Here is a 26,026-nt window from a genome sequence, read left to right on the forward strand (position 1 = left end):
GGTAGATCAAACAATTTTTCTGGCTCCACAGAGGTGAGAACAGGTAATAGAGACTCTGAAATTGAAGGGTCAAGACACAGGTTTTTTTTTTTTTTTTTGTAAAATGCTTAGTTATAAAACACCCGTCAGAAGAACTGTAACTACTGTTATAACCAGTAAAATGTTGACTATCTCTGTGTATTTGGGGGGGAGTGTATATACCTTCTTTTATATCAGGTAATAATAAATAAATATTATGACAATCAACAGTAATCAGTAAATAGAACAGTAATGGCTAAAATAGTTCTGGAGTTTGGGGAGCCTTTACTTTTTGTTTTAGATTCTTTTGGTACTGATGGAATATTTTAATTAAGTTACTTCAACCATACTACTTTTAAGTGATGATTATGATCATGGTACTTTTATAATTAAAAATGGGATAATGTTAAAACAGGGCAGCTTTGTCTCTTAATTAAAGATGGCAAATCTTTCTCAATTTCCTCGTTAATTTAAGCAATTGGCATAAAAATAAGAACAAATGTTATCATTCTTTCCACTAAATAATTCATATTATATTTAAAAGTTCCAAAAATGAAGTAATATGTACATTTAAAATTCAGAACTACCAATGTAAGAGCAAGAGTTAAAAGTCAACTCCTTCTTCAACTCTAGTTTAGCTGAAGGCAAGAAATGTAAAACCAAGGCTTTCTTAGTTGACTGAATATTTCATTTTAGTAAACTTTACGTGAGACCTCAATTAACTTTTTTCTCTTTACTTTCTAAAAAGATCAAGGAAATGGAAAATGGTTTCATTTGCAAAGGGTTATAGAGTAATTAATAGCAGAAAATCAATTTTTACTTTATTTTTATACGATCCTATGAAATGAGATTTGATTAATAAGCAGCCTAGCATACTCATTTAAAAATAGATTTTAATATGATTCGTGTAGCACATAAAAATGACTATTTTATGCAAAGTACTCTATGTGCTACGTGCTATGGAAAAAAAACTAAGAAAATAAGTCATGGTCATTAGCTTAATGGAGCTTGCACTTGTGTATATAGTGCTTCACAGCTGGAAAAGGCTTAAAAATGGCCCAATCTGTCATATTTATTTACGGATTTAAAAAAAAATAATCAGGTGCAAGGAATGTATTTACTCTGGTAATACAGGTTTCCTAACTGATTCTTGTCCTCTTTCTACTTCAGAGCATGTTTCTTCTTCAGTCTCTTTATCTTGATAATATTTAAGAGCATGATGCTTATTAATCACTCTATTACAATTCAGGAGAAACAGAGAATTCACTAGTCATACCTATGTCTGCTTTATTTATTTAAACAGCTCTCTGAAATCTGAATTAATGTGGCAGTTTTTGCTTGAGCATATGATAATTAAAGCTAGACTGTAAATATATTTGCATAATATTTGAATTATGTCCAGATTCTATACACAACAAATACTTTCCTCTTATACACTGTTATGACAAAATAAATTGGTTTAAACTTGCTGAAGTGTAAATTGGCAGAATGTAAAAATTATCTTAAAATGTATGAAACCTTTGACCCATCCATGCTGCATTTAGGAATTTATCCTAAGGCTAGAATCAAATATGTTCCGAAGATGTATGTGTATCATCTTTATTTTTCCTTTAATATTAATAAAAATTTAACAGTAATTTAAATAACCAGATAGACTACTAAATGAAATTATAGTACAACTGTCAAGGACACACTATTCAACCAATACTAATGATGCTATGCATGTATGTTTATTAACGTAAAAACTTTTAAAAACTATATTAAGTGCAAAAGCAACTTAAAAAGGTCATGTCATCCCTCCTGTGTGTCATGACTCCTCATTCCAGTTTTAGAAATTTGAATTTATACACACGTATTACAAAAATTCTGGGAAGATACCACTATAGGGATAGTAGTAGTCATTTCCGGGTAGCAAAATTAAGGGTAGTTATATCTTTTATATTTAAGCACTTCTGTTCTGAGGATTCTAATTCTCATGGGCATTAAAAAATACAATGATCTTGTCGCTTACATCTTAACAGCAAAGGAACACATGCTCCTTAATATGATGTTAATCTGGACAATGAGAGCCAGACATATAAAGCAGTCTGTGATGGGAAGGAGATTTAGGAAAGGAGAGAAATTGGAGAATTCTAAGGCAAAACCAAACTACTTTTTTAATCTCACAAATTTAAATAAATGTCTGCCAATTTTACTTAGTTGACCATCTGTCTTTATTAATTCCGACTTTCTTGGGGCACCTGGGTAGCGCAGTCGTTAAAGCGTCTGCCTTCGGCTCAGGGCGTGATCCTGGCGTTCCGGGATCGAGTCCCACATCGGGCTCCTCTGCTGGGAGCCTGCTTCTTCCTCTCCCACTCCCCCTGCTGTGTTCCCTCTCTCGCTGGCTGTCTCTGTCAAATAAATAAATAAATAAATCTTTAAAAAAAAAAAAAAAAAAAAAAAAAAATTCCGACTTTCTTAGAAAATCTAATAATTTGAAGAAAACTGTTGTGTATGACAATATAGATACTTAGGTTGAAAAAGAAATGATTGATATCCAGTTATAATCTGATTAAGATTTAAATAGCATTTGCAAAATATTGGTTGTTTAAAAAGTCATTAATGAGATACTCAAATTCAGAGCAACATTCAAACAAAACCAATATATTAAGGCAGGAATAAGAGGAAATCTAAGATTTTGACACCTTGTGTTTCATGCTACCTCATCTTGGCTTTTCTTTAATTTCATATTTTAAGTGGAACAAATATCCAATCACTTTGAATCTCCTTTACAATTTTGCACGTGCTTGGACAATGTGCCTTAGGCAAAGCTCTTGCTGGGTAATAATTGGAGTTTATTTTCATTTCTTGGAATTCTCTTTATTTAAATGTTCTTTTTTTTTTTTTTTTTTTTTTTTTTTCTCCAGACCAAATGTAACTTTGGAGGAGATACTTTCCTAGTCTTTCTTGGTCTCTTTCTATCACAATAATAATATCAAGATGATTTCTCCAAAGCCTGTGAATCTTTTCTGTCCAGGGATTCAGGCACACTTTTAACTCTTCTGTGTACTCCTCCCAGTTCTGCAGGTGAGAACAAGTAACACTCCTGCAAGTAAAAACAAATGAGGCAACTGGCTGTCAACATTCTAGTAACTCAAGCCAATGTAGCAAAGTTATATTTCCAGGAGAATGAGTGTATTGTCTTGACTACCCCCCCCCCCCTTTGCCCTGGATTCTACAAAAAACTTACGGGGGAATAGGCAATACAGGTTCATGAAAATGTAACTAATATTAACACACTTTTATCATGATGTTGACAGATTACAATACAAAAGAATTCCTGATAAATGTTGGCCAGTAGAATCATTTTTATTTATGGTCTGCTTACATCTCCTGATGATCTCATCTTTTGTCCACTGCAAAAACTCTTCCATATCCTTTCCAGGACTTTTAGTCCAGTACAGGCATTTTGATGATGTGTTTCTTGGCTCCTCATTATTGGTTATTTCACTTTTTTTTTTTTCAGAATAACCTGAGGGTATGACCCCTTATTTACAGCAGCTGGTGTTGTGGACTGTTCTCTTCAGATTTATTTGGATCCTCTGATCTGCTTGGTTAAATTCCAATGCTATTTTTGGCTTTTCTCACTCTTGTCTCTTCTTCCTTACCTTTATTATTCTTCAGTTACTTGGCCTGAATTCACTAACTATATACATTCTTTTCCTACTTAGTAAGTATAATGCATGTGTCCCCTATAATCTGAATATAATCTATTATTGAAAATGTGTTGACTATTGAGGTTTTTTTTTAATTGTCAAGGCCTCTATGCCATCATTTTTTAATAGGGAAAATAAGAATGTATTTGCTGCCTATGAAAACACCCCAGCAAATTTTCCCAAGTAATAATAATTACTGAAAGACATACATAAAACTCAGCAAAGACTTTTGTGTAATATAAAACACTAAAGCACCAATTACTTAATCATTAAACACTTAATTATTTAGCACTTTATGAGCTTATTGGTGCATATGTGTACAGTATACAATGATACTGTTATATCAAGTATTAGATACAAATAACCTTTTCCTTCTAAGCAGAAACTTGAATGAATAATATGTTGAAGATGCAGTGAATAAAAATAACCTTTAACAAAGCAAAAACAACAAAGAAACAGGGCAGTTTTTAAAATTAAATACTTGCAGACTTCCTGATCGAAGTTAGTGGTGCAAAGAAGGTGTAGTCAACACTGCTGCTTGCTGGAGGAGAAGGTTGAGCAGGAGGGAGCTGGGAAAGGGGAGAGAGGCAAGAATAAATGCCTGAGGTTTGGCGCTCCAAGTACAAGGTCATGTCCAAGTACATGGAAGCAGTGGACAATTTCTGCTGTTGGCTCTTTTGACTCTGGAAACAGATGGCTGTGAACTCCCCACTGATGTCACAGACAACAATAATAGGGTTCCCTCAGACTCATTCCACATCGATTTCCATTCACTTGGCTTGTGCTAGAGTAACTGGTGATAAAATGATAATAATATGGGATGCTCATATTCCTGTCATGATCACATACGCTTGCCAAATGATCTTTACCTGTATTAATCCAAAGTGTATTCGAAGATTTGTATCAAGCATTTGTGCTTTCTCTTCCCATTCACAACAATCATTAAATGAACAAATCCCCTGCTGAACTATTCACTGTCCACAGTAACAAATCTGTCCTCTGTACTAGATCTAAGATGTCTGTTTGGTTAGCTCTCTTCATATAAATTTTGAAGTTTAGTAAAAAAGCGTAGAACAGTGTATTTTTGTCATACTTCATTTGTTATTAGACATGAGATCTCTTTAGTGCAGCCCAGTTCATCAAATTGAGTACCTTCTTGCTATCACAACCATTCAGTTAGCCCTTCATTAGAGCAAAGTCATCTGCATCAGCATTCTACTCCAGATACTGCATTGCAATAATGTGATATGTCCCCAAGTTTGCCTGTACCCTTGGCTGTACTAATAATAGTGGTAGTAGGAGACATAAAGATCCCTTGTCTCATACTCAACAACCCTAGAAGGATGTCTTAGAGCAGCACATACCCTAGAGATAGCCAAAGAGCTGTGTTTGCAAAATTTTTCTTCTTGAATTCTTCTTGGAACTTTGATGAATGGTGACAGAAAGCTTTTCATCTAAACCTTGACTGGCTCCTCATCATTTAGCCATTACACTTTGGACTTAGTACATTGTTAATGCTGGGCCATGTTCTTCCTGGACTGCTCGAAGGCAATGACCAAGCACAGTGGAGGTGGTAAATCCAAGTTCTAACATAGCGCTCTTCCAATGGGCAGTGTTTGCTCAGGAGCTCCTCATTGGCCTGGTGGAGACTTTCTTAGAGCTGCGCCGTATCTGAGGTCTTGCTACCCAATTCTCTTTCTTCTCATTTCCTTTCCCAAGTGTTAGATATGCTTCACTGACTAAAGGTTCTCTCTGCCTACTCCTGATCTTCTTTTGACCTTCACAGATGTCTCTCCAGTTTTTTGCATGTGCTCCTCACAGGACCTGAACTAATATACCATTTAACAAAAAATAAATTTCACAAAATCCCATTAAGATTCTTGCGTATTTCAGAGTAATAAGTCAGTAAAAGTCTTGGCTGAACATCACCTTTAAAATTTTTGACCTAAAACCAGTGTATTGTGAGTGAACAATGCCCACAGCCCCTAAAAAGGTATATCTGAGTCTTAATCTCTAGAACATGTGAAGGTGACCTTATTTATGAAAAAGATTTTGCAAATGTAGTTAAGGATGTCAAGATGAGCTCATCCTGGATTTAGGGTGAGCTCTAAATCCAGTGGCTAGTGTCCTTAGAAAAGACAGAAGAAGAGAACACATAGAGAAACAGGGGAGAAGACCATGTGATGACAGTGGCAGAGATTAGTGTGATGGATCGGCAAGCCAGGGATTTCCAGGGATTTCCAGAAGCTAAAGGAGAGGCTTGAAAATGATTCTTCTTCAGAGCCTCCAGAAGGAACTAACCCTGTGAACACCTTAGTTTCAGACCTCTCGCCTCCAGAGCTATGGAAAAATACATTTCTGTTTTGTTTTTTTTTTAATTTTGTCTTTTTTTTAAGTTTTATTTATTTTTAGAGCAAGGGAGCATGAATGGGAGGGGCAGAGGGAGAGGGAGAGAGAATCTCAAGCAGACTCACCACTGAGCACAGAACCCCACTCAGGGCTCCATCCCATGACCCATGAGATCACAACCTGAGCTGAAACCAAGAGTCGAGCATTAAACTGACTGTGTGACCTAAGCGCCCCAAATTTCTGTTGTTTTAAACCATCAGGCTTTTGGTAATTTTTTACAGCAGCTGTAAGGAACTAATGAACAGTGTTAGTTTACTTTTGGAGCTTTTATGCTCCTGGTAGTTTTTTTTGTTTTTTTGTTTTCCAACATGACTGAAAATTGCCTCTATAGAAAAAGCACATTGATCAATGGATTTCTGGAATTTACTGGGGGGCTGTTGCAGCCTCACTCACTGGAATCTCCTCATTCCTGATTTTTATATTGTGCGATGTGGCATGGGCCTTAAATCCCCCAAATCATCTCAGACTTGCCTTGTAACTAAATTCCTTTACAAAATAATCACCCTTAATTGTTCCCTTCTTTTTTAGATCTTCAAAAATATTTAAACAGGTGGGACTGACCCTTATCTTGTTAGGTGAATGGCTGAAATACAGCAAAGGTGCATTGGAAATCCTCTCCCTCAGAATAGCCAGCACATTTTGCCAGCATTTTAGAAGGGTGTTTTATTTGATAGCACATTATAGCAAAGTCTCTTGGAAGTTTTTATAACAAATATTCTAATGTAAGAATGTAGATTGTGAGAGATACCATTTAATAGAAAACGATGCCATGAATTTTCCTTCTCAACACTGCACAACAGGGATATTTAGATAAGTGACAGTATCCATGCACATAGGGTTTCATCTTCAGTCTATTCTCCACCTGATAATTTTTGAAAATATGAAGATTGATTATCACATTGCAGGTAAAGTTCTTCATTTAAAATTGTCAGGTTAAGCTTTAACGGACCTTGATCAAAGTTTATCACTTTTCAGAGTAATAAGTATAAATTTAAATATATGTCTCAAAAATAATACTAGTAGTAATGTTCCTAGAGGTTCCAATATCACTGGGGAATTTGACATGCCAGAAAAACCTCCACCTTTCTGAACTGGAATTATTGCTCCTCTCCACTCTTTTCAGTTTATCTGGTAGTAGAATTAAAAATTTCCAATTCCCAGGTGCCTGGGTGGCTCAGCGGGTTGAGAGTCAGACTCCGTTTTGGCTCACATGATCTCATGGATCTTGGGATCAAGCCCTGTGTGGGGCTCTGTGTTCAGCAGGGAGTCAGCTGGAAGATTATCTCCTTTTGCCCCTCCCCCGATTCGTGCGCAATTGCACTCTTTCTCTTTCTCAAACAAATACATTAATTTCCAATTTCCTCAATCTGAGGTTTCTGTTTGAAAGTTCGGTAAGAATTGGGATGCCTGGGTGGCTTAGTGGGTGAAGCATCTGGCTTTGGCTCAAGTCATGATCCCAGAGTTCTGGGATGGAGCCCCCTATCGGGCTGGGGAGCCTGCTTTTCCCTCTTCCTCTGCTGCTCCCTGCCGCTCCTGCTCTCTCTCACTCTCTGTCAAATAGGGTAAGACTTAAAGGAAGTGGGAATTAGGGATGGGGGTATTGGGAGGGGAGTATTTAGGAGGTGTGGGTCTCACTATCCTTCTGTGATTTCTGGAGACTTTTTTTAAATCCTTTGGATCACAGAAGGTCGTGGCTGGAAGAGTTCTTCAATACTGTTTCTTCCGATTCCCTCGGTGTTAGAGGGAGAAAATGGAAGTCCATTTTATGAGAGCACTGTCTTATAGATCATCTAAGAGCCAAGGTCTAGAAGCAAATCTTTCAACTACTTTTAATTTCATGTAAAGCTAGAGCCTTCTTTTTCTCAATAAAGCTTTCACAGTCCCCCAGAGACATGGTAGAGATGAGATACATAAAGCCACAAGATAAATATAACACATTTCCCTGACTTCTGTTTTGAATTTAAAACTTGGGGACAATATTTTAGAGTTTTATGCTCTTTAAAATATGTATGTGAGCAAATTGTAGTCTTTGAAATATGTATGCCAGCAAAATAAATAGACTTTGGTTTTTCCAGATTGCCTAATACTGTGCTTGTTGGTAAATATGCCTAATACTGTGCTTGTTGGTAAATATACAGAGAGCTGAAAATTTTTATGGTCAGAAATGAATTGAAAACTTTGGTAGTTTTGTATTGTCTTAAAACAGGATGTTATTAGCAGTGCCGCTAGAGAATACACTGCTGTTGCCAGAATGTCTGGTTTCTCAGTTAAGTGTCTTGCAACCCACAAAAGAACTTAAATAAATAAATAAATAAATAAATAAATAAATAAATAAAACTTTCATCATCTGAGCTAGTGTGGGTTTAAAACTTTTTAAATAATGTACAGATTCAAAATTGTTAACTCGTAGTTGCATTTCATTAATCATTTGATTGAAGCACATGTAATGGCAGTACTTAAAACTATTGCCTATGAAAGTGAGTTACCCATAACAAAAAAATTAAAATTGATGATTAATTTAAAACGTTTTGTATTATATCCTGGTTATTGGTTTAAATAGGAAATTTAAAGCTGCCAGTGAAAATGCAAAAGAAAATGAAGAAAATTGAGAATAATCTGAAATAAAGGTTATGGAAGAGGGGCACCTGGGCAGTCCAGTTGGTTGAAGGTTCAACTCTTGGTTTCAGCTCAGGTCATGATATTGGGGCCCTGGGATCGAGCTCTGTGGCGGACTCCATGCTTAGCGGCTCATGCTATGTCTCTCTCTTTAAAATAAATAGATCTTTAAAAAAAAAAAAAGGTTATGAAAGAAAAACATCCCAAGAGCATAGTGTAAATCTGGCAGCACAGATGATAAGCACCCACAGTTGATGAATATTTCTTATGCATCAGGTACTTATACCACCAAAAGCCCAAGGAAGATATTTTTATTATCCCCATTTACCAACAGCAATAACAGCACCACAAATCGTTGGCAGCTAAGCAGCATTTGTCAATCTAGAATCTGGATATTTCATTGAAAATGAGCTCATTAGTTTGGAGAGTATGCATGATATTTGTGAAGGATCTGCTTGAATAATATTGCATGAGATGACATTCCTTGCTTTAATATATACTTTTTAAATCTAGTTTATCTTTCTGGGAAAATACAATGAGTACAGTTTGTAAAGTCTCCCTCCCCCACCAAATCTAACACATGATTCAAAATCACTGTTAAAAAGAAAGAAAAAAATATAGAGAGAATAAGTGAGCAATCTTTAAGCCAAAGGAGCTGGAAAAAATATGTAACTTCAACCGTATAAGTTAGAAAGTGTTTTCAAGGGGCAAAAATTCTCCAGAATCCTCTCACTGTTATTTTTCAACCTCTCCAAAATGAATTAAGTGGGTGTATGTGCTGAGGGCGGTTAGTGCATCATCAGACAGGAAGGGAGGAACAGGAGCAGTGAAGTGGGGACCTGAGGCTTAGAATGTCTCTCTAGAGAAATAACCTTTTTCACCGTTAGTGACGATGGCTCCACACAGAGCTGAACTGGTTGGGCTTTGTATTTTATTCTCTGGACAAGGAAGAAGGCTGGAAAGATAATTATCATCCAGAACTAAATGTGTCCAAGTATAATTAGGTGCTTTACAGAATGAGAGAAAAATAAAGGAAGGAGGGAAAAGAAAAAAAGAAAAACAAGAATCACTGAGGTACTGTTAAATCTTGGGAAACATGCATGTAAAGCAATGTGAATTACAGATTTCTCTTTTCCATATCCCCTTATGGGATGGTACAGAGGAGGGGGCATAAAGTTCTGCAAAGTACAGTAACTGTCAGAAATGTTTCTCTCTCAAATGAGAGAAAATTGCTAGCAGAGTCACGCAGTGGGCTCTTCCTGAATTGAAGTCATAATCTAAAACCCAAGTATAGGGGTGCCTGGGTGGCACAGCGGTTAAGCGTCTGCCTTCGGCTCGGGGCGTGATCCCGGCGTTATGGGATCGAGCCCCACATCAGGCTCCTCCGCTGGGAGCCTGCTTCTTCCTCTCCCGCTCCCCCTGCTTGTGTTCCCTCTCTCGCTGGCTGTCTCTATCTCTGTCAAATAAATAAATTAAAAAATCTTTAAAAAAAATAAAAAAAAAATAAAATAAAACCCAAGTATAATCCCCCATGAAAAGTCGCTAAAGTCATCCCCTTGCTTCCTCCCTCAACTTCCTTGCCCCCCTCTCACTGCAAAGCACTTGGATGAACAAACTGTAACAGTAGTTGATGTTAACTCTCCACTTAGTTTAGAGCTGACTGGTCTTCAGTGTGGCCTGGCAATCGATCACATTTCCCTTGTCCTGGATGACTTTTCAACACCTCAGTACTCTCCTCAGATCTCCATTACTTCCCCTCTCATCTTTTCTCAACTGATGGTCTCTCTTCCTCCTTCACTGACTAAAGTGAAGTTACCACAAGAGGACTTTACATACACCGACTGGACCTTGACCTGCCCCTCAGCATTGGAACCTATGTACTCTGCCTTCTGGCTTGGGTGAACTGCCCACGCCCTCTGTCCTCAGCCAAACCATCTGCTGTGAACAAGATTACAGTCTTTCTTACCCACTTATAAGACATCATTCTAGTGGTTTTCTCTTGTTTTAACTTAATTTTTAATTTTTCCTTCTCCACTGGATCATGGTTATCGAAGTGCTGTTTTCTTTCCTTTAGAAAAGTCATCTTGAGTTCACTTCTTGCACCTCAGCTGCTGCTCAAATTCTTTGCTTCCATTGCAGCAAATCTTTTTGAAAGAGTTTGAAAGAGTTGCCTATTATTTGCTGCTTTTTGTTCCTTCCATTTTATTTTCTCTTCACTCCCTCTGGGCTTTTGTCCCAACCACGAAACTGGAGCAGTTCTTGACAGGGACATGAATGACTATCTTCTTACTGCGTTCAGTGATCAGCTTCTGCTCCTCATCTAACTTGACGTTGTATGACCCTTTGCTTCCATGACCCCTTGCTTCTCCTGGTTTTCTTGTTATTTCACTAGATACTCATTCTTAGTTTCTTAATTTTTCATGACATCTGAACTTTGGAATGTCCCAAGTCTCAGTCCTTGGTATCTTCTCTATGTCACTCTCCATGTGAGAATCAGTTCTATGGCTTTAAATACCATATATATGAATAACACTGAAATTCAGTTCTTTAGCCTAGATCTTCTCCTGAATTCTACACTCATATATAACTGCTTTAGTTTTTAATTAAAAAATCTAATGGAAATATAGTTGACATATAACATTAAATTAAGTTTCAGGTGCACAACATAGTGATTCAACAATTATATACATTACGACATGCTTATCATGATAAGTGCTTGGCAATATTATTGAACATATTCCCTAAGCTGTACTTTTCCTTCCCATTATAATTGCTTTCTTAATGGCTATACTTGGATGTCTGATAGAATTCTCATTCATAAATTGCCTTAAACTAAAATTGAGAGCTCACCATCTCAAACCTGCACCATCTTCAGTGTTCCCCATTCCTCCTTGTGGCGACTTAACCCCACCAGTTACCCAAATATAAAATCTTGAAAACATTCTTGAATTTTTTTATTTCTTCCTTCCTCCCTCCCTTCCTCCCTTCCTTCCCTCTTTCCCCCCCAGTTTCAGAACTTACATCCAGTCCATCAGGATCCAGTCCTTTTGACTCCACTTTCAAAATAGTCCATGTTTCCTACTGTACCACTAACACATTCATACAAAGTCATCAAATCTCTAGTCTAAATTAATATAATAATTCCATAATTATTTCCTTGTTTTAAGCTTTGTCTTCCATAGTCTGTTTTCAAAACAATACCCAGAGCACTCCTTTTTAAAAACATTTTGAAATAATGATAGATTCACAGGAGCTTACAAAAAATATGTATGCGGAGGCCCCGTATACTGGTAACAGATGGTTACAGATTGCATAACTACAGTTTATAAAATACAAAATCAGAAAATTGATGTTGCTATAATCCAGAGTTTATTCAGATTTCATCAGTTTTACTTGAACAGAGTGCTTCTTTTATAACTTAAATCAGATTCAAAGTTTTGACCAAATGTCACCTTTTCACAAAGTGTATTCTTGCTATTTAAAATTGCAAATTCTGTCCTGCGAGTTTATAATTTTCCTTATCATTAATTTTTTTTTTCATAGCAGTTGAAATCTTCTAAGATACTACATTTACTTACTATGTGTATTTTCTGTCTTGCACTAGACTACAAACTACATGAGCCAAGAATATTTTCTGTTTTGTGCATTGATCTATTCCAAGTACTTGGAACAATGCTTGTTCTAAACTCAATACATGCCTCTCAACTATTTGCAAGAATGATTGAGCAATCACAAATGGGCCTTTTGTTTTAAGTAATCTTTACACCCAACGTGGGGCTCGAACTCCCAACCCTGAGATCACAGGTTGTGTGCTCTACCAACTAAGCCAGGCAGGTGACCTTACAACTGGCCTTTTGTTTCTGCTCCTGATCTCTATTTGTTTCAAAAGACTTGTTCAGGGGCACCTGGATGGCTCAGTCATTAACCATCTGCCTTCGGCTCAGGCCCTGATCCCAGGGTCCTGGGATCGAGCCCTGCATCTGGCTCCCTGCTCAGTGGGAGGCCTGCTTCTCCCTCTCCCACTCCCCCTGCTTGTGTTCCCTCTCTCACTGTCTCTCTCTCTGTCAAATAAATAAATATATAAAATCTTTAAAAAAAATACTGGTTCATTTTCCCTAAATTATATAAAATTCTATGCTGATTAATTCATTAATTACTGCTCATGTGAGTCAAATGTTAACATTTCTTCCCAACTCCACATTCATGATGTCATGTTGGAGGCTTGATATGGCCTAGGTGGGAGTATGTTTACAGTAGATAAATCAGCAAACACCACAAGTCAGCACTCTGAATCTTCAACAGTTGTTAAATACTTTACGAGCACACCACTGAATCATACCAGTCAATTTAGGCACTGATTATAATTCTTAAAAAAATTAGGTTTTCAGTATCATCTTTAGTTATTTTATAGATGAGTAGCTCCACTGCAAATGTATATTTTCTTAATTTTCTACACAAGAAAATATGTATAAAATGTTAATTATTTCATGGGTGTCTAGAACAGTGTCCAGCTGGAAGAGAAATTACTAGATATGTTGTCTATCCAAGAAATCACTCATAAATATTTTATCCAAGGCATTGGACTAGGGTACATATCAAAAAGTTGAGTATAGGTAGACCGAGTAAGGGAAAAAATAATAGCAAATGCAGAAAAAAATTTTAAGGATTGGTTATTTAAGAGTATTATCAGCAAATAATGAATATCAAAAGGAGAAAAGAAATTTTCTCCATAGTCTCACATCAACAGTAATTCTGAAAGTAAATAGGTGTCTTTCCAGATAAACAGAAACAGTTACGGCAGTGTGTATAACAGTTTTCTCTAAGATGTTATGGGCACCATCTTTTCAAGTTAAACAATGACCCCAAGAGCTTAGGGGAAACCTGTAGAGATTCCCTTAAGCTTAATAGCTTTTTTAAAATCAATTCTTCCTAGTGTAGCTGTATCTTTGGAATTTTCTTGGGATGTTGTTAAAAATCCAGGTGTATAGATTTCAGTTAGCATATAAACTCCTATAGTGTAACTGATTTTTAACAATAGTTCCATATTTTTTCAATCTTTTTGTATACAAGTAGACATGAATGTTTCACACAAATAGATATGAATGTCTGTGTTTGGCTGACTAGTTCTCCAAGTATTTTATTTTATAGCACTCTAGGTGTTTATTTACTGCTGCTGACTACAATTTAAATAGGACATTCTTTTATATCACCCAGGGTATGACATTAATAGCAATATCAATTTCTGGATCCTCTCGATTTCTAAAAATACTATTTTTGGCTATTTTGACCTCAATGAGGCTAAATCATTTTTTAAATAAAATGCTTTAATAAGATTTTTTTCCTCCAATAGAAGCCCCCTGAGCAAAAGCCAGCCTAAATATATAATTATTAAAGATTGTATATAATCTTTACAACCAGATGAGATATATACTCATTCCAATTAAAGGCACTGGCAGCCTCTCTGTATTGTAAGAGCTTTTATTTTTTCCTGGAAACCCGTTCTCACTGAAACAGGGACCCATGTTGGAAAATATAACAGCAAAAATTTTGCTAGTTAATTCTCAGTTTCTTAAAGCTACTCTTTAAGGATAAGAGCAGTTGTTAATTCAACCTTACCTGCATGTAAGAATCATGAGAGGAGCTTTTTAACAATCCCCATGTTTTGGGGTCCCTGGGTGGCTCTGTTGGTTAAGCTTCTGACTCTTGATTTCAGCTCAGATCATGATCTCCGGGTCGTGGGATCAAGCCCTGGGTGGTGCTCTGTGCTCAGGGTGGAGTCTGCTTGAGATTCTGTCTCTCCCTCTCCCTCTGCCCCTCCCTCCACTCGTGTTCTCTCTCTCTCTCCCCCCATGTCTGGTGGGGCTAAACTCTAGTGGATTCAATCATTGTCAGTGTGTTTTGAGCCCAGGCATCAGTATATCTTAAAAGCTACCCAGATGATGCTAAAATGTATCCCAGTTTGAGTACCACTGGGGTAGACACAAAAGTGTTTCAGTTAGACAAAGATAAAGCTCTTTTGCTAATTTGAAATACTGTATAGCTAAGGGAAACATTGTCACATTTAACTTTGTACTGAATATTATTATGTTATGTGCACATTAATGCTAGCTCAGTATTTAGACTAGAAAGTTTTCTCTTTAAACAGTTGAAGCTACAAACCTTATTTACTACAGGGTTTAAAACAGCCACTGCAAAGATGCTTTTGGTTGAGTGCAGAAAGAGATTTCCAGGCCACAAATATCCTCTGTGATAAGGGGAAAAAACTGTGTTGGGAAGCTTAGATTTTGAAGAAAACTTTCGAAGCACTGAGTTGGGAGGACCAAAAGCTGACTTTTCCATGGTTCCACATTCAGATTGCAGGCTTTGGCAGCCTCTCTCATATTGTCAGAGCTGCATTTTTCCTGGAAACCCACTGTCCTCACTGAAACAGGGACCCATGGTGCTGTCAATTTTGGCAAATACAGGACTAGATGATTAATCTACAAGAGGTTATTGGTATTTTAAACATGACAGATGCACTTTATAAGTTGGATAGTCTTGGTGTTAACAGTGGGATATGATCATCTTTTCACAGGAGCTAGGGCTACTCTTTGGATGTTAAAACTATTGGCCCTGACCTAAAGAATATTTACTTTGGAACAAATGAAAAAAGATGTTCTTATGAGGCATAAGGAAGAACATGTTACTTGCAGAACATTTTTAGGATTTTATTTCAATAGTTCTTTGTCTTTTCTATGTACTTTCCCTTTGTAACGCAGCACAAGCAATTTTAATATATATTCTTTTATTTTTATTTATTTATTTTTTAAAGATTTTATTTACTTATTTGACACAGAGAGAGAGACAGCCAGCGAGAGGGAACACAAGCAGGGGGAGTGGGAAAGGAAGAAGCAGGCTTCCAGCGGAGGAGCCTGATGTGGGGCTCAATCCCAGAAGGCCAGGATCATGCCCTGAGCTGAAGGCAGATACTTAACGACTGAGCCACCCAGGCACACCAATATTTATTCTTTTAGATGACTTTTTAAATAATAACTATATGAAATACATGTATCATGTAAAATTACAAATATTTTAAAGTCTTCGGAAAGAATTGTATATATATTCTAATTCTATTATCAAAAGAAACACAATCCTAAACAAAAATAAAATGCTATAGGGGCCCCTGGTTGACTCAGTTGGTTAAGCGACTGCCTTTGGCTCAGGTCATGATTCTGGAGTCCTAGGATCGAGTCCTGCATTGGGCTCCCTACTCATCAGGGAGTTGTTTCTCCCTCTGACCCTCCCTCCTCCCATGCTCCCTCTGTCTCATTCTCTCTCTCTCTCAAATAAATAAATAAAATAAAATGCTATAAAACACTTAAAAATATCCATATGACCTTTTTGTTTTACTTTTTCTTCTATTTCTTATATGTAGAGAAGATATTTGTCATCTGTTAATTTAAGTTGGTAAAAAAAGAAATACAGTGTTTCCATGTACTAGAAAAATAGGTAATACAATTCCCTGACTAAATTAACAGAAATCATGGACTCCAAAGTAGATGTTTTGGTTCTAATGGAAACTTCCATTTGTTTTTGTATTTTACAAAGTAAAGAAAACAGATTTGGGTCCTATACAAAAGTTTGGATCATTCCTTCACCCTCTTTGGGTTGTGTGATTTTGAATAAGTAATGATTGCTTTAACATTGATTTCTTTGTGTGTTTAAAGGAGGAGTTTGAAAAAATAGTTTGAAAAAATAGGCTATATGGTAGTTGTGAGTTTTAAATGAAATAATAAGATATAACACTTAAAAAAATAAGATACTACACTTTGCAACCTCTAAAAGAATCTACCTGTGTAAACTTCAATTAATAGTGGTAATAGTACTCAATGCATAAACAGGTGTAGATTCTAAGAGCTTTATTGTAGGGAGTTCCATGGAAAGTTAGAAGGAGGTCCTGAGAAATTTCGTGGACAAGGTGGCAGATAAATTAAGGCATGCTTTATGTTTGAACTTCATTTGACATCGAGGGGAATTCCAGGCAAAGAGAAAGAGCATCACAAACAAAGGAGGGGCTCTAACATCATGGATCGTGTTACGATGGATATTGAGCTGTAAAATAAGGAAGGCATTGAAAGTAATTATTGGTAGGTAGGTTTCGGATCGTATTTTGACACACCTATCGTGCCAGTTTGCTTTTCAATTTAAAGACAACAGGAAATTGTTGAAGGGGTGTGGTATGTTTGAAGTCATGTTTAGGGTGGAAGGAAGGAACAGGAATTTATTGGGCGCCAGATACATTTCTAGACACAGTACTGCAAGGTCCTTTTCACGATTCCTGTCTTACATATTAGAAAACTGAGCCACAGAGACATTAAAAATGTGCCCAGTGATATTCAGCCAAGAATTCTGAAGCCAAGACTCAAATCTAAAACTCTCTGGCTTTAAATCTTTCCATTATTCCATGAAGCCTTTGTAATTAATATGACAAATATATGTTGAGTTTTTTGGAATAAAGAGACAAAAAGTCTGTGAAATCACAAAGGAAGTTCATTCAAGATGTAGCAGACCCCTAGGGAGATGTGAGGTGAGCCAAAAGTGTTTCCTTTTTTTTTTTTGCTATGTAGTTTTAGGACCCATGAGCCTGATTCTTTTGTTTTCTAAACGTTGCTGAATGTTCTTATGGATTTATTTGTATTTAAGAATTAGTAAAAGGAATTACATCTTCCTTAATAATCATGTAAAAATGTAAAACATTCCTAACCATACATTCCTAAAATGTAGTTAGTTTAACTCTCATGGCGTTACACAGTACATGACTTAGCCAAACATGAGGGGATTCATAGAAAGTGAGCACTTTAGGGGGCCTCTAGAATGACTCATACACTTGGGCAGGTATTAGAAAGACAAGCCATGAGAATAAATCTATACATTTCTTCTGTCCTTGCATATAACAAAGGTGTTTGCTGAGCAAAGTGGTTCGTCTATGTTAGGTTCAGAACCACCTTAGTTCTTAGGAGATTCTGTTGTTGGTAGAGCTGACGACCTAAAATAATCCCATTGTCTCTGTTGTGGTTATTAATATTAAATTACTTTCTGGTAAGACAGATATGCTAGTCATGGGCAGTAATTGGTATCTGGTATTCTTCTCCAAGTCTCCTGCCCTATTAGCCAAGCCTTGAAGCATCAGTGCCTCTGGAATTAGCTGTGTATTTCATGTCATGACCCTCCTCTGCTTTCTAGGAAACCCAGTATTTTGTACTGAGCATCAGTCCTGATCCTTTATCCAAAGATTAAACCAGCTGTTTGAACCTGGCTTCCCAGCACTTCAGTGGCTAGTCTTCTTAGATGCCAGACCTTTGTTTCATTACAGATATGTATTACCTGTGAATTGATCTCCCAGTTCACAGCTGCCTGCCTCGCTGGCTGGCTGCCTTGCTTTCTTAGCATTGCTCAGCCCAGAATCTGTCATTGTGCTCTCGTACTTGAAGCTCCAATATTAGCTGAACTATGATTGAGATTCTTTCACTTACCTACTCTCTATTCATCCAGGCGTCATTTCCTTGGTATCTCTCTTACTAGAGGGTAGGTCAGATTCAGTCATGCATCCTTTCTCCTCTCCACTAGTCCAGTACTGTTTGGACAGACATGAACCAGAGATGACAAAATCAAACAGATAGGAATGTTATGGTGATAGGTAATAGGCACAAATCCAGAAAAGCAGCTGAATTATATAAAATAAGTAAATGACCATTCTCCTTTGACGGTAGGGAGAACACAACAGCAGGAATTTCAACATCTAGTGCAGTCTGGGAAACCGTGCATATATGTAGGATGTTCACTTAAGGGAATTCTGATTAAAGGTGAGGGGACCCCAGCAGGATATCTGGAATCCTTTGGTGTCTCATGCCAGAATCAACCTACAGAAGATTGGTCGGATAAGTCAAGTCCTCAATCTTTGAGAGGCTGGGCCCAAGAGAGGTTATTGGGACAGGAATAGAAGAATAAGATAATGTTCCGATTTCTAAACTAGATTATGAAGTGGGGATTGGGTCATGAATACATTTTAGCTATCAGGATATTAAAAATGGGACTTGTGAATTGAAAAAGGAGTAAATTGGGTTAATGGTGATCCATCTAAATATGTCCCAGACCAAGATCATCATTAAGACACAGAGATTTTGGTCTTATTTTATTAATTTATTCCTAGTGGTCTCCCAACTAAGAATATGCTAATATAATCTGTGGCCAAGAAAGCATTAAAAAATGACATGAATAATTTTAAGGACTGTTGCCTTCTCTGGAACATTTGTACATGATTACTGAATGTGTTTTGTACTCCTATGGAATCCTGAAATGAAAAACCCATCTTTAAACAGAACTAGAAGCTGGTTCTTTGAGAGAATCAATAAAATTGACAGACCACAGGCAAGACTTATCCAAAAGAATAGAGAAAGGACCCAAATTAATAAATTGTGAATGACAAAGGAGAGGTCACAACCAACACCAATGAAATTGGAAGGATTATTAGAAACTTTTATCAACAGCTTTATGCCAATAAATTAAGCAATCTGGAAGAGATGGAGGCCTTCCTGGAAACCTATAAACTACCAAGACTGAAACAGGAAGAAATTGATTTTTTAAACAGGCCAATTAATTATGAAGAGACTGAGTCAGTGATAAACAATCTTCCAAAAAACAAAACTCCAGGCACGGACGGTTTTCCTGGGGAATTCTACCAAACATTCAAAGAAGAAATAATACCTATTCTCCTAAAGCTATTTCAAAAAATAGAAACAGAAGGAAAGCTACCAAACTCATTCTATGAGGCCAATATTACCTTGACCCCCAAACCAGGCAAAGACCCCATCAAAAAGGAGAATTACAGACCGATTTCCCTAATGAATATGGATGCCAAAATCCTCAAAAGATCCTGGCTAATAGAATCCAACAATACATTAAAAGGATTATCCATCATGACCAAGTGGAATTCATCCCTGGGATGCAAGGGTGGTTCAACATTTGCAAATCAATCAATGTCATAGATTTTATCCAGAAAGAAAAATTCAAAAATCATATGATTCTCTCAATAGATGCAGAAAAAGCATTTGACAAAATACAGCATCCTTTCCTGATTAAAACCCTTCAGAGTGTAGGGATAGAGGGTACATTCCTCAATCTCATAAAAACCATCTATGAAAAGCCTACAGCAAGTATCATTCTCAATGGGGAAAAGCTGGAAGCCTTTCCCTTAAGATCAGGAACACGACAAGGACACCCACTCTCGCCACTATTATTCAACATAGTACTAGAAGTCCTCGCAATAGCAATCAGACAACAAAAAGGAATAAAAGGTATTCAGATCAGCAAAGAAGAAGTCAAACTCTCTCTCTTCGCAGATGACATGATACTCTATATGGAAAACCCAAAAGAATCCACACCCAAACTATTAGAAGTTATAGAGCAATTCAGTAATGTGGCGGGATACAAAATCAATGCTCAGAAATCAGTTGCATTTCTATACACGAATAAGGAGACTGAAGAAAGAGAAATTAGGGAATCCATCCCATTTACAATAGCACCAAAAACCATACGTTATCTTGGAATTAACCGGAGACGTAAAGGTTCTATATTCTAGAAACAATAAATCACTCTTGAAAGACATTGAGGAAGACACAAAAAGATGGAAAAATATTCCATGCACATGGATCGGAAGAATTAACATAGTTAAAATGTCCATGCTACCCAGAGCAATCTACACTTTCAATGCTATCCCGATCAAAATACTGAGGACATTTTTCAAAGAACTGGAACAAATAGTCCTTAAATTTGTATGGAACCAGAAAAGGCCCCGAATTGCCAAGGAACTGTTGAAAAGGAAGAACAAAGCTGGGGGCATTACAATGCCGGATTTCGAGCTGTACTACAAAGCCGTGATCACAAAGACAGCATGGTACTGGCACAAAAATTGACCCATAGACCAATGGAACAGAATAGAGACCCCAGAAATGGACCCTCGGCTCTTTGGGCAGCTAATCTTTGATAAAGCAGGAAAAAACATCTGGTGGTAAAAAGACAGTCTCTTCAATAAATGGTGCTGGAAAATTGGACAGCTACATGCAAAAGAATGAAACTTGACCACACTCTCACACCATACACAAAGATAAACTCCAAATGGATGAAAGACCTCGATGTGAGACAGGAACCCATCAAAATCCTAGAGGAGAACATAGGCGGCAACCTCTACAACATCTGCCAAAGCAACCTTTTTCATGACACATCTCCAAAGGCAAGAGAAACAGAAGATAAAATGAACTTGTGGGACTTCATCAAGATAAAAAGCTTCTGCACAGCCAAGGAAAGAGTCAAAAAAATGAAGAGGCAGCCCACGGAATGGGAGAATATATTTGCAAATGATGCTACAGATAAAAGACTGGTATCCAAGATCTACAAAGAACTTCTCAAACTCAATACGCGAGAAACAAATAAATCATAAAATGGGCAGAAGATATGAACAGACACTTTTCCAATGATGACATACAAATGGCTAACAGACACATGAAAAAATGTTCAAAATCATTAGCCATCAGGGAAATTCAAATCAAAACCACACTAAGATACCACCTTACACCAGTTAGAATGGCAAAAATAGACAAGGCAAGAAACAACAATTGCTGGAGAGGATGTGGAGAAAGGGGATCCCTCCTACATTGTTGGTGGGAATGCAAGTTGGTACAGCCACTCTGGGAAACAGTGTGGAGGTCCCTTAAAAAGTTAAAAATTGAGCTACCTATGACCCAGCCATTGCACTACTGGGTATTTACCCCAAAGATACAGACGTAGTGAAGAGAAGGGCCATATGCACCGCAACGTTCATAGCAGCATTGTCCACAATAGCTAAATCATGGAAGGAGCCGAGATGCCCTTCAACAGATGACTGGATTAAGAAGTTGTGGTCCATATGTACAATGGAATATTACTCAGCTATCAGAAAGAAGGATTTCTCAACATTTGCTGCAACATGGACAGCACTGGAGGAGATAATGCTAAGTGAAATAAATCAAGCAGAGAAAGACAATTATCATATGATTTCTCTCATCTATGGAACATAAGAACGAGGTAGGGGGAGAAAGGGATAAAGAAAGGGGGGTAATCAGAAGGGGGAATGAAGCATGAGAGACTATGGACTCTGAGAAACAAACTGAGGGCTTCAGAGGGGAGTGGGGTGGGGGAATGGGATAGACTGGTGATGGGTGTAAGGAGGGCACGTATTGCATGGTGCAGTGGGTGTTATACACAACTAATGAATCATCGAACTTTACATCAGAAACCAGGGATGTACTGTATGGTGACTAACATAATATAATAAAAAAACATTAAAAAAAATTAAAAAAAATAAAAAGGGTGCCAAAGACACAGAATTTAATGACCATTAGATGTAAAAATAAAGAGACAGGAGGTTGAAAAAAAAAAAAAAGAGAAACCTATGTTTAGTCAGTACCTCTAACATTCTGTGGAAGGCCTAGGTATAAGCAAATTTTCTTCTTGCCCGTCCATTTTACCATGGGGCTCAGATATGGTTAAAATAAACATATCTTTGGGATATGTTATTCTAGAGTTTGTGCATCTGGATATGTATATGTGTATATAGGTATGTACAGTAGGCTCTGCATCTACATCTATAAATGTGAAGAAGTAAAAGGTGTTCTGCAAAGTTAGAATAATGCCTTATCATTGGCAAAGAAGGATTCAGGAATAAAGAATCAGCTTCATATCTCTCTTTCATATAGAACCTGGTCTCTAAAGTAGTTTATGTTTCTGCCAAGGTAAATGTCAAAGTAATTACTACGATTTGTGGTAATTTAGGAATAGATCAAATGAATCACAATATTTATTATGATGTTATTATTTCATCTTTAACAAAAATTTGAGTGCTATGCAAAAATGAAAACGTACGTTTTCTTCCCCAGAGCAGCCTACAATCTAGCAAGAGACGGGCATAACAAATTAACTCTGATCCTAGTATGGAAAGGGCTAGCAAAATATATACTGAAAAAGAAATACAGAGGAAACTGTGTAAGCTTCAAACATGGTATAGCTATACACACATGCACCCCAAACAATCTCAACAGCAAAAAGATAAACAACCAAATTAAAAGCTAGCCAAAAGACTTGATGAGACATCTCTTCAAAGAAGATGCACAAATGACCAATAAGCATTTGAAAAGATGTTCAATATCATTAGTCATTAACAAATACCTAATGAAATACAAATAGAAACCATTTCATGACTACTAAGATGGCTATAATAAAAGAAAAACTAGAAAATAACAAGTGTGGCAAAGATGTAGAGAAATTGGAATTCACATACATTGCTGGTAGGAATGTGAAATAGTATATAGCCCTGTGAAAATCTGTTTGGCAGTTCCTCAAAACGTTAAATTTAGGTTTTCTATGACCTAGCAATTCTCTGCTTAAGTGTATACAAAACATGGAAACAACTCAAATGTACATGAGCTGATGAGTGGATAAACAAAATGTGGTATATCCATAAAATGGAATATTTTTTAGCTACAAAAGGGAATGAAGTACTGATACATGCTACAACATCTATGGACCTTGAAGTGAAAGAAGCCAGACAAAGACAACAAACTATATGACTCCAGTTGAATGGAATGCCCAGAATATGAGAGTTTTTTGGGGGCTGATGGAAATATGCTGAAATTATATAGTTGTGATGTTTGGACAGCAATGTGCATGTACTAAAAAACCCACTGAATTGTAGACTTTAAAATGGTTAAAATAATGAATCTATGTTATGTGAATTTTAATGCAATAAAAACATCAGTCACACTTAAAAATCCTCTGCAGAATTTGCAACATAAACAAAATTTTATACTCCAAATGAAAGTGTAATTTATAAAATATAGGCATGATGCACTTGGGTGGGCATCTAAGAGTTAATTTTCTAACTAATTTGAAATTAGTATTTTTGAAAATATTTTATGGTGGCACAAATATCACTGAACCTTGGGGAAAGGCAGGGAGGATTATATTCATATGCTAGGAAATAATATCCATGCCCTGCTGCCTAATGGAAAACTAAGAATCTTCTGCTTATTTCCCAGTTTCAGCCTTGTTTTATCACTGTTATTCAAGCTTGATTGAATATTTAGATGACTTATCAGTATTTGTTAGTTATTTTTCTCTAACTTAAAATATGTTGTAAGTCTGAGATTGCTTAATCAAATTATATTTTGAGAACTATGAGAGTATTGTTTTAATAGATTGAATGCATATATTTGTATTCTATTTATATATATATTTTCTAATAATATTTATGTTCTTTCATGACATTATTTCCCATATTAACAAAGGATTCTTTTGTCACAGTCTCGATATGATGAATGTCCTAAAAATATTTCAAAATTGAAAAAGCAAATTAAAAATCTCTTGGTAACATATCTAAGTGTTTTTTTTTTTTTCTTAATTTGGAGACCTAAGGGGCTTTATTAAGCACTTCATGAATTGGGCAGCATCCCATCTAGCAAGTAGAGATGCTTCCTAAACTTTGTTTCTTTCCCACCCCAAACTTTATTTCTTAATTGAATTAAAATAAACTTAATTTTAATTAAATTAATTAAATTAATTAAACTTAATTAAATTAATTAAACTTAATTAAAATTAAAAATAAATTTTTAATAAATTAAAAAAAACTTTGTTTTTTATGTGTATTTAGAAAATTCTAAAAATATCTGCCAAATACTAAAATCTATACTTTGCCTCTGACTGCATTCACCATTGAGGCTTAGCTATACATTTTACTGTTCTTATTTGTCCAGCAGGGTTATTATTAGTTAATGGAGTAAAATATGAAAAATGCACTGCATTAGATGTAAAGTTCAACAAAGAATGCCTATGTTTTCTGTTTAAACAAAGCTTATTTCATTCATTTAGTTGTTATGTTATCAAAACAAAGGGAGAAGATACTACCTATTTATATATTTGCTCTTAATTCATACAATATATAGGTAATGGCCTTGCCTAATGGTATTGCCTAGTACATAGGCAATACACTTGGACAAAACATACTTTTTTCTGTTCCTTTCTTTTTTGGTGTGATTGCTTTTTTCAACCAAATAGCCTTTCAAAAATGATAAAGAAGTTTTACTTGTGCATTTAAAATTTAATATCTCTTGGTGATTATATTTTAATAGATCTTTGTTTCTAAACTGGGTTATTTTACCACAGTAGGCATATATAAACAATTTGTGTTCTCTATTTCTTTATAGATTCTACAAAGAAATTAAAGGATGTTCTTGAAGAATTCCATGGTAATGGTGTGCTTGCAAAGTATAATCCTGAAGGGGTAAAGCTTTTTTTTTCTTTATATCATTTTCATATATACACTTGGAGGAGGTATTTCTTACAGAAGAGTCTTTGGAAATGTATGTACCATATACCATACCGTAAACAAAATGAAATTCATAATGAAATTCTATTCTGGAAAACACATAAAATAGTATACTACCTTTTTCATTCAAAAACCATTTGCTAATGAAAGTAATATTTCTCTAGTGCGTGTTTGAAAAGAGTATAGGTCATCTGTAATACAGCCTTTGATTCTTTTCCTAAATGTTAAATACATTGTAATTCTGAGATTGCTTGGTCAGGTATGATCAGGATGGATGGAAGGGAAGACCAAGCATGCCTACTGCTCACTCTGTGACCTACAAATTTTAACCCCAAATGAACACTGGTGGGGTGCAGGAGGGTTACTCCTTTTGGAGAATTATTCCTTTGACTACAGAAAGATTCTGTGATGAATATAACTGGTGTGTAATTTTAAAAAGCCAGCTTGGATAAAAAGTGAGGAACTTCTTCCCCTATCTTGTTTTAACCTACTACCAGTAAGCCAACAAGTCCCTGAAGTTCCTTCCTTATAAAAACTTCCTGTCCTGTTGATGGCTTTTGAACACCTGGCTTGAATGAGTGTCTCTCCTTTCCTAATTATTTGTTAAATAACCTTCCATTTACTGTTAGCTGAGAGATGTTATGTTTTAAATGTTTGAGCATCTTAGCTGTGAGTCCTTTTGCAGTTTCACCAAGTGATAGTTCCGTTGTATGGGAGTTAAAACAAATTACCCTTTACAAGAGAACCTTTCCCTTGGATGTATTATCTAGCCAGCTACATAGATTTGTTTGCTGATTAAAATATGATTTGTTTTTGTTTTCATTGTCATTATGGTTTTGCTTGTTTATAAGAGCACAGTTATTGGTTCTCCTTCAATATTATATTTCCTTGGGAT

The 26,026-nt window shown here is 36.3% G+C and overlaps 1 protein-coding gene across 5 annotated transcripts in view; it reads left to right on the top strand.

The window, feature by feature from the left end:
• DGKB (diacylglycerol kinase beta) overlaps positions 1 to 26,026 on the top strand; it is a 682,497-nt gene that overhangs the window by 140,351 nt on the left and 516,120 nt on the right. For all 5 annotated transcript variants that reach the window (XM_087861011.1, XM_087861009.1, XM_087861012.1 and 2 more), the window contains exon 3: positions 25,010 to 25,086. In XM_087861011.1, the coding sequence (XP_087717137.1) occupies positions 25,010 to 25,086 (77 nt within the window). The remainder of the gene's footprint in view (positions 1 to 25,009; positions 25,087 to 26,026) is intronic.

Source organism: Ursus americanus, chromosome 3 (assembly GCF_024610735.1).
Source record: "Ursus americanus isolate L20-20 chromosome 3, mUrsAme1.1.p, whole genome shotgun sequence".
NCBI classification, from domain to species: domain Eukaryota; kingdom Metazoa; phylum Chordata; class Mammalia; order Carnivora; family Ursidae; genus Ursus; species Ursus americanus.